The 15,036-nt window shown below is 35.1% G+C and overlaps 1 protein-coding gene across 1 annotated transcript; it reads left to right on the plus strand.

Annotated features, from left to right (window-relative positions):
* Positions 1-9,872: 9,872 nt before the first annotated feature.
* On the plus strand, positions 9,873-11,555 carry LOC138323835 (testis-specific serine/threonine-protein kinase 6-like). Its single transcript, XM_069268692.1, has one exon. The coding sequence runs from the start codon at positions 9,923-9,925 to the stop codon at positions 11,414-11,416; it is 1,494 nt and encodes a 497-aa protein (XP_069124793.1). The 5' UTR covers positions 9,873-9,922; the 3' UTR covers positions 11,417-11,555.
* Positions 11,556-15,036: the final 3,481 nt, after the last annotated feature.

Raw genomic sequence — 15,036 nt, forward strand, 5'->3', positions numbered from 1 at the left:
ATTCGGCCGGGACCGTCAAAGTACTTCGTATTAAGCCGGGTTGTCGAATTATCCGAGTTCATATCAACCAAGTTCCACTGTAGCTACTATTTTCTATGAAAGTATTCAATTTTGTGAAATTACTCTATTTATTCACGTAAACACTTGAGTCGCCATTTTTCTTTTAGATATTTCCAAAAATTTTGATCTCAAGATGATCAGTAACTCCTTGAAAACAAAGGAACTGATTTTATTGTAAGTTTATCAAAGTAAACAACAGATAATTCATAATCTGAGCGAAATAGGTCATATAGATAACCTAGAAAATAAATCCATGACAATGAACTGGGAAAATGTGAAAATGCATGAAATATATATGTAGGCAGATAATCTTGGTTGTACCTCAAACATTGATCGAATATATACCTACCCTGTCTTCTATGCTTTTTTGACTGAGTAAATGCGTAAAGATGGCAGCCTAGAAGTCTAATGTAATGCAGCTACATTAAAATGTGATTCTGTGATTAGATAGGGTTGAATTTAAAACAGCTAATTAATATGCAGTATCTATACTTAGATAAATTGCAGATGTTTGACCTAACAAAATTTAGAGCAAAACAATTGGACAGGGCGAACAAAGATAAATTTATATTGAGACAACATAAAAGAATTAATGCTTTCAATAGTAAGAGTTCTCTGTTTCATATTTCTTAAACGGTGTAATTAAAAGTCAATTCAGGGCCCAGTATCATTTTTAACTTTTAAGAACTCCTGAACATAATATTCTCCACATGAAAGTATTACAAAAGGTAAGAAACTTTTACGAATTTCCACAACTTCTTATGTAAAAAATGATTATAATTAAAAATTAAATTTAAAGTTAAGAAACTTTCTTTAAATTTTCTATTCCTTTCTTTTGGAGGATTTTAAATTAAGCAACTTTCTTTAATTTTCTTGTGATGCTTTACTGTTGAAATTGTTTAGTTTAAAAAAAAATAGACAAGAAACCAAACCCACGTAGCCTTTGATTAGCACTGAGTTTAGTCTGGTGTCACATACAAAAAATCGGAAATGTTGAAGTTGATGAAGTATACGTCATATATATCAACAATCATCACGAAAGTTAGGTAGCTGTGACCTATATATCAAACATCACGAAAGTTAGGTAGCTGTGACCTATATATCAAACATCACGAAAGTTAGGTAGCTGTGACCTATATATCAAACATCACGAAAGTAAGGTAGCTGTGACCTATATATCAAACATCACGAAAGTTAGGTAGCTGTTACCTATATATCAAACATCACGAAAGTTAGGTGCTGTGACCTATATATCAAACATCACGAAAGTTAGGAGCTGTGACCTATATATCAAACATCACGAAAGTTAGGAGCTGTGACCTATATATCATACATCACGAAAGTTAGGTAGCTGTTACCTATATATCAAACATAACGAAAGTTAGGTAGCTGTCACCTATTATCAAATATCACGAACGTTAGGTAGCTGTCACATATATATCATCCTCGATACTCCAGGGCTTCCGATCACTTACGATCTCTACACCCCTGGACTATCTCATAGTAAAACTGGAGGCAACAGAATAAAACAGGTAATTTAGTCATTTGATGTACATCAAAAGAGCCGTATAACGGTACACTGTGGTTGACTATGCCTTTGATGTTAGGCGTCGCTCTCTCTGTAGTCTTCAAAGGAAATCTTTGCTAGCCTGTGATTGGTCAAATCTTTTCCGCTGAGCTGCCTTCAATTTCACTACGAGATAGTCCAGGGGTGTAGAGATCGTAAGTGATCGGAAGCCCTGGAGTATCGAGGATGCCTATATATCAAACAGCTTATTTGTAAGTATGTATTGAGGACTTTTGGATCTCTAAGGGTGAAGAGAACGTCTATATGATCGTAACCTCTAGAGATCTGCTGTGTATCATAGACTTGAATTTTAGAGCAGGCATTGTACTAGCCCGAGAGACTCTGGCCCTGACACCAGGCTTAGACAATATGACAGATAGATATGTACGCCAGACATATATCTATCATATTGTCTAAGTCTGGTGTCAGGGCCAGAGTGTCTCGGGCTAGTATTGCACATCCCGTAGATATGCACTAAACCAAACAAATTGATTCGTGGTTCTTTTTAATAACTTAAAAGATGCTCCACCACCGACAGAGCATAAACGATATATATCCACTGAACAATAATTGGTGTTTACACATGTAAATGTATGACTTATTAACACAAAACATTAATATAAAATAACTTGTTTTGCTTTTGGTAGATATGCAATCAGTACTTCATTCTAAAAATGGGAAACAAATTGTCAATGAATTTTTTAGGACACGATTCATTACGTTTAAAGTAACTGTTGAAATTTAAGAAACATACTAACTCGTCCGCTCCTGTTTTTGATAGAGAAAAAATATCATTCGTCAGCAATGTAGCATCTTTAATGGGTTATTACACCACAAAGAATCGTAAAATGGAAAATTGTACTTCAATCTTAATCCGGCCTTTATTTTTATAACGAAGAAAAGATGTTAATATCACTTTCGTTATCATACAGTTAAATCCATATATCGTGGATTCAGTGAAAGTAACTCCTGAGATATGGATGATGCCGTCCTCGATATTCCAGGGGTTCCGATCACTTACGATCTCTACACCCCTGGACTATCTCATAGTGAAACTGGAGGTAACAGAACAGTACAGGTAATTTAGTCCTTTGATGTACATCAAAAGAGCTGTATAACGGTACACTGTGGTCGACGGTGTGGCTTTGATGTTAGGCGTCGCTCTCTGTAGTCATCAAAGGAAATCTTTGCTAGCCTGTGATTGGTCAAATGTTTTCCGCTAAGCTGACTTCAATTTCACTATGAGATAGTCTAGGGGTGTAGAGATCGTAAGTGATCGGAACCCCTGGAATATCGAGGATGGGATAATGCAAATAGAGATGTAGGACAGTTTTTGAAATAGTATTAGCTAAATAACGAGCATCTTTCTGAGCAGGAGTACATTTCCGTAGTGTCAGTATCTTATATTTTGTCATACAATGGGCGACTATTATATCAAACTGTTATCTGTTGAAAGGGGTATTTAAACAGACATTAGACAATACATACCAAGTGCAATTAAGGTTACACGTACATTGATTCAAGTTAAACTTTATATGATTGCATCTACCGTGCCACGATAATTAGTAACAAGTTAAAAAGGACAACACAGATGAACTATTTCGAAGTGGTGTGTAACAGACAAAACAGTGCTGGATTGTTAATCAACGATGTGTAACGCGATAACGTTCTGCTGTTACGCGGGGTTAATTGTCTTAGACACTTAATTTACATTAGATGGCCTTGTTACACTGGGTTTAAATAATACTCCCACCATTTACCTAATTTGGCATGGATTTCAAAAGCGGTGGTCGAATGAAGTATGTGAAGAAGTAACAAAAGAAACATTATTTCTCACAAAGATCTTTTTTTTACGGCGGCACAGAGGTGACACGATTTTTTTAAAATGTAGGACAAGGTTATTTTTCTTTTACGTGCTCACGTAAAATTTATAGCGTGCTGTCGTAAAACTTATTATGTTCTCGCGTAATAAGTTTTACGTGAGCGCGTAAAAGACAAAATATTTTACACCCTACATAAACAAATATTTTTCGTCTTACATAACATATTTTCCATTATTTATAAAGAAATTTTCATTTCGTAACCCAAATCGTTTTACGTTATCATATAAAGAAAGCTCTACATAAAAAATGTCCAACACTACAAATATTTTGCGTGTCTCTTCAGTGCCACCGTATTTTTTCGATTCGGACTCCAAGATATTATGTTTTTGGTATCTGATTGATGTTTGATATCGAATCGCTGACTGTACACGTCAGTGGAACCATATTATCGATATTACATCCATCCCTAGACTATGTCATAGCAAAACGGGAGGTTCTCTGTTTTGCCAATAAAACAGGACCTTTGATGTACATCAAAAGAATCGAACAGCGGTAGACTATAGTTGACAGGTGTTTTTTTTCAAGTTAGGCGTCGCCCTCCCTGCAATCTTCGATTTTGTTTTATTGATTTGCCTAAAGCTTTATTATGATTTGTTGACTTCTGTTAGTCTTTATAAATCATCGAATAAGAAAAGTCAACTACACAGGGGCGAGGAATGAATGTAAATGAATAGTATGGGGAAGTTTTACAATCGACAGTTAGGTTTTATCGGGATATGCTTACATTCCTTGTAGTATGAGGTCAGCTTATGTCAGAATCGATTTGGGGTTGACTTAGATTTGTTTAAAGCATTTTTCGACGAGAAAGCAGTGGACCTTTTCTCTTCCGAAGCACGTTGACTCTGTTTTTCTTTCCCCAAGAACTCTACTCACGATTCTGTACCACATTTGCTTTTTTCTGTCGATTATGAGTACAAATACTAATGTAAGGGGAATAATCATCGCTTTAATTTCATAAACTTAACAATATTTAAGCATTAAACTATCTTCCTATGGCAGAGCTTTGCAAACAATCTTCCTAATGCGCGCTAGCGCATTATGAGATGATTGTCTGCAAAGCTCTGGCATCTATATAGATCATATATGCCATAATAATTATAGTTTAATGCTTATATTTACAATATAAATACATTATCAACTCATTTTAGGGTCTCTGCATTAACATTGTTTAAACTAGACCAGGATAACCGTTTATTAACGACGTTTTAATCAACAAGATGGAACAGCCATTTTGACGGTGATCAGACGTCACCACGTCAACATCAGTGACGTCATAATGGTCACGTTTTGGGTGTCAGTTATACCGTCATATACTTCACTTTGTCTTGGTTAGTTTATATAGTAGAAGTGACAAGTAAATGTAAATATTATTGCTATGCTAATAAACAGTCATAATATATAATAATATTTTTTCTTCATTTTTTTGCTCATCTATTCTTTTTGTATACCTTCAACCGTGGGTCGTTTTAATCCGGATATTTCAGCATTCATAGCTTAGCTCTTAGATCTGGCATGTCTTTTTAAAAGTAACAAACCTGGCCAATCCATAAATAACTCTGGTTATCAATAGGACTTAAAACAAAAACAAACAAACAGACAATCAATCGAGGACGACATCGCTTCTCTACTTTAATTCGTATGCTCTACCTCGGAATGACGAACTAGGTATTATTTATATGGTCCAAACACAGACTACTCCTTTTTCATATGTTACAGTAGTATGTGACAGGAGAGAAGCGATTCTTCATAAATTCTACCAAAAATTACGTTTGTCGCCTCTACGAATAGGCCATATGTTAAGTTAAATCTTTAACAACCCGCAATTGAAGATCTAGATCTCAATAAGTAAATGTGTACTAGGGTCTGTTATAGTGAGGCGGGAGGACGTTTCAGAATTCCCATACTTTAAATTATTTTTTTCGTACGCAGACAGATTTTGACGAGAGATTTTATTTTTCTATTTCATAAGAAATAATACTGGATACATTCACACCATTTTTACCAACTTTAGCCATCCTTGCCCGACTGTTCACTTAAGCTGTGGCATGAACCTAACCGATTTATGTCACTCAATGACTGCGCCTTTAGCACTCATCATAATCTTGATATTAACCTCATACTTGTTAACCTACTTTCGGGGTTATAGTACCGATATTAGGTGACAAATGAACCCGATAGATAAAATACCCGAGGGTTATTATACAGAACATGCACTTGATCATCGATCCATGTGAATATCGCGTGTATATGTAATGACATCAGTTGGAAATGCATTATGATCGAATATACAAATCATTTTTGTACTACAGATGTACTTTAAGACGATAACCAGTCACACATTTATCAGATTATATGAGCTAGCTAAAATTAGTTCATGGCTACTGACACGAAATGTATGATATGCTCAAGGGTAAATGACCGATAATAGAGTACTGTGAAATCAGTTATTTTCGTATGGGTTGAATTTTCGTGGATTTTCGAAAATAAATGATTTCACAGTACTTAAAGGCCCACTACCTTTCCGAAACGGCTTTTAATTTTTGAAATGGGAATGTAAAACGAGATCGATAATTTTGTATAGTCGCAAAAGTTATTAACTTACCGTTAATACTACACGTATCATCACCTTCTGAACAATTTGATTTAAATAAATAAAACGTTAATTTTCATAACGCGGGTCGTCTTATGTTTCCCGCCGTCGTCCTAAATACCGCCTGGTAGTTGACTATCACTGCGCCAGACGGCAAATCAGCGAAATAACTCTCAGCTGTTGTCATATATTACGCAGGAAATCTTGCATATGTTTGGTGTTGTAACCTCATCTTAGGCCATCGATATGAGTACCCATGCCGTGACTTTGAGTCTACATCTATTATGGTTTCCACAGGCAGAGCAAAGCTTGATCGTTACGTAGTGTTGTATGGACAGACAGGTAGCACGCTACAGTCGTCGGTATGCCCATTCTGACAGATATGGCCAGCAATCACTTCACATCCATCTCAATCCACATATCCATCAACGTGAAGCGGAAGGAGAAATGCTGTACTGACATTTAGCACAGCCTCACCTAAAGCCAAACTTCAAAATGAATCGTCGTGTGATATTGACCTCTGATCGGATGAATGACCGCCTATTACTAAAGTAAATAAAGTTTGGTTTGATATTCTTTATCACTGAATTAAAACTAAAGAAAATAAATAATGTATGATCTTTTGGTATTTTGTCAGCCTGATTTTTACATCACTTCCGACTGGCATCATTGATACCATATACACATTGAAACACTTTGGATTAAAATCATGTTATGGAATCGTTACGTCACAAAAACTAAAAACTCTATGGTGAAATAGTCAAATATCTACACATTAATATTTACAACTGTTGTGACAAAGACTGAACTTGTTAGGTAGCGGATATGGGACAATTGTACATATAGTTGTTTCTGATGATTTATATCTAGAAATGGGTTTTCTCTCTGTATAAGAAATGTATTCCCATGTAGATAAATTTCAAAACAGTTACCAAAAGAAAAATTATTGTACGCTATTGAGATGCTGGTTAAATGCACTAAGAAATATTTAAATGGTATTTGTATTCTCTTGCGATTCTTTATTAACTGAAATTGTGAATCGATGACACTTCTTTCTTTTAACACGGGACGCTACTTATTTTCTTGAAATGTGCACAAATTCCGTACACGTCTCAATGTATTTTGTTACAGTTATTGATTATTTTGTTTATAGAGTAACGTCCGAAATATTTTTGATAAATAAAATTGAATTTAATCTCAATGAAACGAACGGGACAAAGGGAAGCGATCATTGAACATCTAGTCATCGACGCGAGAGTTACTTCCCTTGTCATATAGTTTATCAATTAAAAAAAAAAATCACTTCCTCAATAACAAGGCACCGCGGTATGATGGATGCACATGTACTGGACCTACCATATTTTATCAAAACTAAATAAAAAAAATCCAGATTCCGAGTATAAAATCGCTAACTACAGAATTAACTCCGCTAGGTATTCAGTTGTACGACGGATCATTTGCTACAAAACATAACGTCTATGTACAGAAAGTTAGAACAGTAGGTACTGGGATACTTTTAATGCGTTACTTGAATGTACAACCTTAGTGTGTGATAAAAGCTTACAGAAATTTAAGGTACAAATCTAAAGAATTCAGAACATAAAATCTGTGAAAGGTGTAATCAAACTGTAGATATCCCAGAATGCTTTCACAGAGTGTTTTTCGTACAGACCACAGGCGCACGCATTTTGTTTTAATAAAGTTATTATTATCTTTTTACTCTGCAAATGCCCGTGCTAGAGTCGATCATCATGAGTGCTTCAAATAATAAAAACTTGATTGAAAGAGGATAACATGCTTAAGATAAAAGCTACATAAATAAGTAAGAGTAAATATTTAAACGTTATTTAAAGATGCTCCACCGCTGACAAATGGTATTTTTTCACTATCAAAAACAAAAGCAGACGATTTAGTATTTTTATTCAGTTACAAGCTAATCGATATTTACATAATATATGATTCATTTTTCGCAAATAGCAATTATTTTACATGATGAATAATTTGCGTGCCCCTGTGCTTGGGCTGAGGTGACCAATATTACATTTTACGGTCCCGGAATAGCAGTTGAGATGGGTTGTTTTTATCTTGTACACACGTTCCTTCCACATATGCATAATTCTAAATATAACTGTCGAAGACAGATATATCTGGATCAAATTATCGATGAAAAGTTACATAATACATAGGTATAAGACCACGATCGAGTGCATTGTGGGTAGCAATAGGCCTATAGGACGTATCCCTGCAGGCGGTATATGGAATTTTCAAATCATTATTTGCCTAGATGAAATAAATGATTTGTTTTAACGCCAGGAGACAGGAGTCATCTCGTCTTTCCGTGTCGACACCAAAATAAAACTAACAGGCCTATTCAAGGACACGTCCTTGGCCTACTGTAAGAAACTGACCGTGTATCCGATGTAAATCCTCAGCAATATAATTATATATTTTGTAGTAATAGCTACATGTACATGTAGCCCTCACCAGATTTTGTGAATAGTTTGAATAGGCATGTTTGCATGATACATTAAAAAAAGGAGGTGAGAATCGAAAGATCAGAAGATTTGCACGTTAATACTAAGCGAGATTTCTGGGTTTTTTTTTTATATACAGTTGGTTTTTTATAAGAAGCAGATAACATTGTTATTTTAATCAATAGCAAATATTTGATGATGTATGATTTAGTATTTCCTAAGAGGAAAAAAAAAACATTTTAAATGTAATGTGCATGTGGCTGTTGTTTCAACATGAAGAAAAGTGAAAAAAATGATAATAACACATTGATCACAAAACACAAAGTTTTTCGTTGTTCTTTAAAATACCTGGTATACGATAATCTTTGTTTGTTATTTTATTTTTTTTGCCGAAATTACTTACTTTACACCATTATCACCATTGAAAAGTTTGAGCTTCTAATTTTACTTCAAGTTAAAAATACAAAAAATGATTAATTGCATCCCGAAAAAATTCCGTGGCACTATATCCTATATGGAATGATGTACTGATTCTGCATGCACCAAAGCAAAAAAAAATATTTGATATTATTTTTTTTGTGTTAATTAGACATTTATATGCACGATTAAACATTATTGTTCAAGTGATGAATATCATTTGTGCTCTGTCGGCTGTGGAGCATCTTTAAATTCTAGAAAGATTTCTAAAACATTATGTATTCAGAATTTCCGAAACATATTTCATGATACGTTCATTACGTATGGTAGAGATCGGTCCCTAGATATTCATTATAACCGTGTTTACTGTATGTAGTGTTTGTGTTGAGTGCTCCGGGTCATTGTGCCTGGGAATGGTGAACATTTGATATAATATGATCTATCTATTGTTTTCAGTTTTAAAGAGTTTTTCAGAGCATAAAGCTTATGGAATATTCCTATATAATGATGTATCCACGTATCTTAGCGTTACACTGTAGAGATCTTTGAGGACCATGCCACTTGTATGGCACCCTAATATAGAAAACAAAAATAAATTGTATCTGGGTGCAAGCATAAAAAGTTCATTCCTCGAGTATATGTGTAGGAAACCGAAAGTAAAAATTGACAGATTCAGTCATTCTAAGCAATTTAATTTAAATTCTACAAAATTTAATTTAATTGCTCGAATATAGTTATTAAAGAAAGATGGGTTGATTTCTGAAAAAAAATAAATTTCGCGGCTTTAACGTGAAAAGAAACGATCGCCCGAGGTTATCAACTTTAGCGCTCAACCAAAAACAATCACGATGACGTCATGATAAACCCTTATCTATGATGTCAAAACTATTGTATTATTGTAGTTACTTGGACTGCGTGATGTTGGACATCGATGAACAGACGACTCGTGTTTGATAACAGCGGGACGTCTTCACCCGCTGGAAGTTCATCAACAACCGGCGAAGGCCCTCCGACATCGAACGGAAGTCCATCATCATCTAGGGAAGATTGTGCAACATACCGCGGGAGTTCATCAACACTCCGCAATGATCCTTCAGCATCCAGCGGAAATTCAGTAGTACCTCCCGAAGACTCCTTGACATCCGGCGATGGTTTATCAACAATCAACCGAGATTACCCAACAGCCCGTTTAGATTCATCAACTCCATGCAATGACCTCCCGGCATCCGGTGGAAGTTCAACTTTAACATCTAGCGAAAAGTCGCCTATATCTGGCGAGGGTCTGTCACCACCCTGCGGAGACTCCGACATCGGAGGCTCTCAAACATCTAACAAAAGATCTCCAACATCCAGTGGAAAAACTCTAACATCCGGTCGAAGATCTTCAACATTCGATAGAAGATCTCCAACATCCGGTGAAAGATCTCCAACATTTAGTAGGAGATCTCCAACATCCGGTGAAAGATATTCAACCCTCCGTGGAAGATTTGCCACTCCGTCGCCGGATGGAACTATTTCCCCAATCAATGATGAACGCCCCAAAAAAATGAAACTCAGGAATGTCCGACCGAAGAGTACAGCTAGGCAATTCATGCATATGGCGGACCTTATGTCTGATAAGGGTTACCGCCTCGGGCCGAAGATAGGGGACGGTACATACGCCACCGTCCGGGTAGTGGAGAGGGAGAGTGATGGAACCATATTAGCGGTAAAAATAGTGGACACCACACTTCGCCCGAACACGTCATTTGTGAACCATTTTCTGCCTTCAGAGCTGAGTATCTCTATTTGTTTAAGTCACCGAAACGCCATCAACATCCATGAAATTATCCAAAATGAAGGTATTGTCTTCATGATCATGGACTACGCTGTCCAAGGTGATCTACTGACCCTGATCAGACAAAACGGAAGTATGTCCGACATTGAAGCCCGAAAAATGTTCTCTGAAATCGCACATGGAGTCAAGTATCTCCATGAAAATGGCATATCACATCGAGATATTAAATGTGAAAACATATTTCTGATGAAGGACAGAACTCCAGTTATCGGAGACTTCGGTTTTGCCAAACGCGTTCGCCTTGTTGACGGGAAGCCGTGCCCGAGTACATCGTTCTGTGGCAGCATGGCGTACGCCTCGCCCCAGTTACTGTTCAACCAACCATACGATGCCAAAATCAATGACATTTGGAGCCTCGGTTGTGTCCTTTACATCATGATGTGTGCTACAATGCCCTTCGACGATATGCGCTTAGCTTTAATGCGCAGGACGAGGGTGATCGAGAAGGTCCTGTTTCCGGTTCGCGTATTAGATAAGTTACATGCCGATTGTAAGAACCTTATTTACAGCATGCTGGAAGCTGATACAGACCTAAGGTTAAAGATAGAAGAGGTTCTTGAACATCCATGGCTCAGGGAGGTCACGTGATAGCCAAACTGCCATTAAAGGTTTTGATCATGGTTATCTATAGAAATACTTTGGTAGGATATTCATACCATTTTATTGTTTAAGTTTGTAACATTATTGTTTGAAATAAATCTAGATACGCTCTGACATTCCAATATTTTCACTGGCTTATTTTGAATATCAACTTTCGTTGTTATAATACCCGAACGTTTAATTCCACATGATGGTGCGCTCACACTATCGGTCTTCATGCATTGATATGCCTATCAAATGATAGTCATTTTCATTAGAAAGATAAAAAAAAGTAGTAGTTGTTATTATGAGAAAAGAAAGAATACAACATTTATTTTTGGCATTGAAGTTGTTTAGAAACAATAACACTTAGATTCAATATACAACAGTGAAAAAACTGACTCTATTTATGCATGCTTTCAATGAATCTTTTTTATACGCACAATGTGTCATGATCGGAAAGAACTCCGTCTTATTTGTTGTGACTTTTGAAAGTTACGATGGCAAACTACACCTACAAGAGAAGCTAAGTATATTTCCAATATGTTGTCAAAGTGATGGACCGTCGACATTCAACTCAGTGTAAATTGATGAGTGTTTTAGAGATCGACACTTTTTCTCTCTTAGCACTGTCTTGTCGTTTGTTTCCTTTTCTTATTCCTGTGTCAATTCCTTGATAGGATAACATGCTTTGGATTTCCTTTTATCTGGGACCATGTTTTAATGTTACAAGTAATTTCGAGCTATGGAATTTATCGTAATATCTGCTGATTGTTTCTGATTTTGCATTTTTTTTTCTTTTCTAATCTGAGCTTAGCAGCAGTGGTGAGATCTTAAACCACCATTGTCCTGGAGATTCTTTCTTTCTTTCATCATTTTGTGTTTATATGTGCCTAGTGCCTGGTTTGCTCTGGCACATATCCTTACCTGTTTGTGTCTACTGACATGCTGGTATTGTGTGTTGTCAAGATCGTCAGGATATCATATTTGGACTGGATGATTTCTGTTTATGTAATAATATATAACATATTACAATCAGTCATTAGAAATTCCTCTTCATACATGTTTAATGATATATGTCGCATTAGTAAAAGAGAAAGCAATGTCACTTTTTACCTGTAATTGCCATTACCAATAAGTTTTATTTTCATTGTTTTCAACGTTGAAGTTACTTTGATGGTCACGACATGACATAATATTTAGGTCTAGCTGGAGACCACATGAGTTTTGAAGAGGAAAAGAGGAACAGGTTTAATGATATCTCTTGAATATGTTTTCATGATATTCATGCATTTGAACTGCAAATAGATAATTGGAAAAAAAACCAACAATAACACAGCCAAAAAGTAGGTCACGGTAAACCTAGTTTTTTGCACATTTTCACATGTAGAGAATACATTTTTCATATATATGTTTTAATAAGTTTTGACCACAATAAAAGACATTTGATGTGCTTTTGTGTTAAAATACATGGAAATAATGAAGAAAGGAGCATCAAATAAATATTAGGCGAAATGGTCTCAATACCACTCCCTTACATCAACACATGCACCTATATACAAATAATTAAACCTGTTTGCGATGATCACCAGAGGGCCCGAATTGGCACTCCTCTTTACCGGAGCACTTGGTAATTAATCGTCATATGTCGAACATGAAAATGAAACAAAATAACAAACAAATTTTGCAAAAATTACGAGTAAAGGGAGGTAAATCTGAATAAAAAATAACATAATTATTTCTTAAACCATGAAAAGAAATACTTTTGGGTCTCTAAAAACTCATGTAATTTAAAGTTTCTCGAAATAAAAGTTATTTACATTTTGCTTACAAAAAGAAAAAAACACGTTTGAAATAAGAAAAAAATATATTGAAACATTATCCGTATGAAAGCCATTACATGTAGGTTCCATCAGAAATACGTTTTACTTATAGATGCAAAGTTTGAGTTTTTGAGTAAACGCCTACATTTATAACATTTTATGAGTGTTCAGGCTAGACGGTATTTATAGCATTTTCAGCCCTTTAAACCAAGTGAGGAGGTAAAGCATTTTTCGATATAAATGTCCGCTAAAATACTCACATTGCATAATCAGTATAGCTAAACGATGTTTTTGACAATCACGAGCTATGAATGTCAATGAGCATTGTTTGCTTTGTGAAGATGCCAGTCTTATGGCAAGCTAACATGTTATTCAAGGAGCAATGTCGATTCTAAAGGCCTATGTATTGTTTTGGCCCTTTCTGACCCTCCAAATCCATGAAATTTTCAAAACTGCTATTTAGTGATTAATTTGCTGTATTTTCAATATTTAGAACACGTTCATCTTTAATCAAACTACAACGACTGTTTTCTAATTTTGCAACTATATTTGCCATTGTAACTATTCAAAATAAGCACAAATTATGAAAATGTGGAAATCTGGACAATTTTGGCTATTTTTTGGCTAAGTTTTTGTCTATGAAACTATAGAGCGCATCCTTGAACAAACTTAATATTTACTGATAATATGTATGCACTTCCAATACATCTTTAGGAGAAATATAAAGTTTGTTCAAAGATACGCTACATGGTTTCTAAAACAAAAACTTAGCAAAAATTGCCAAAGCTGTCAAAATTTCCACATTTTTATAATTTATGCATATTTCGAGTGGTTACCGTGGCAACTGAAACTAAAAAATTATGAGAACTGTCTTTACAATCCAAACAGGGATGCACTAACTATGTCAAATCAAACAATTTAAATACTTATTAACAGTTTTGAATACTTGACGGATTTGGGGGCCAAGAAGGGTATCTATTCTCATATAATATATACGATAACTTATTCCTCTCATACCTACACGTGTACTACTGGCTGGTCTATAGAAATACACTAATGTCGTCTGAAGCTGTATTGCATGGTTACCTACCCTTGCAATACAGCCTTATGACGTCAAAGCGCCAAGAAAATTACCATTTTCTCGGTACAAGTTTAACTATTTTTTCAGAAACTATGCATTTACTTTAAAATATACAAAAAACGGAATTTGCATTGAAAATATTACGCAATTTTCATGCATGGAGAATTGACTTGCATTCACTTTTTTTTCGAATTTATTTCCAAATTGCGGAAAATCAAAGTAGTAAAATTGCAATATTAGAGAACAATACTCTTTCATACGTGGATATGAAGGATAGAGATATTCTACCATCGGCAAGCCTCGAGTTTTACAACATTTTGTGACCCTTGAGTTTTATAATACTATATAAGAAATCTTATATAGAAATCAAAAGAGATTCTTTATAAGATATCTTATATCGTACATATGTATATAAAATATGTCATTTATATTTTTTAAGATATCTTATATAATTATATGAGATATATCATATACTATATGATATGTTATATACGATTTCTAATAAAGATATCCTATAAAGATATATGATATCTTCATTATATACAACATATCTTACATAATTCTATTAAATACGGGATACACCTTTGTTCTTTATTAAATGTAAATTGGCTTGCCATACACTTTGTTACCTTTTCACTACCACAATACATTTCAGTACCACAGTCAGTCCTAGTTCTTCTCTAGTATATGTAAATACTAGTAATTGATACTGACAGTCCCTCTTC

This window comes from Argopecten irradians, chromosome 5 (assembly GCF_041381155.1).
Source record: "Argopecten irradians isolate NY chromosome 5, Ai_NY, whole genome shotgun sequence".
Classification (NCBI taxonomy): domain Eukaryota; kingdom Metazoa; phylum Mollusca; class Bivalvia; order Pectinida; family Pectinidae; genus Argopecten; species Argopecten irradians.

Excerpts from the sequence above, each read along its gene's own strand:
- LOC138323835 (XM_069268692.1), top strand. The coding sequence starts at position 9,923 with ATGAACAGACGACTCGTGTTTGATAACAGCGGGACGTCTTCACCCGCT.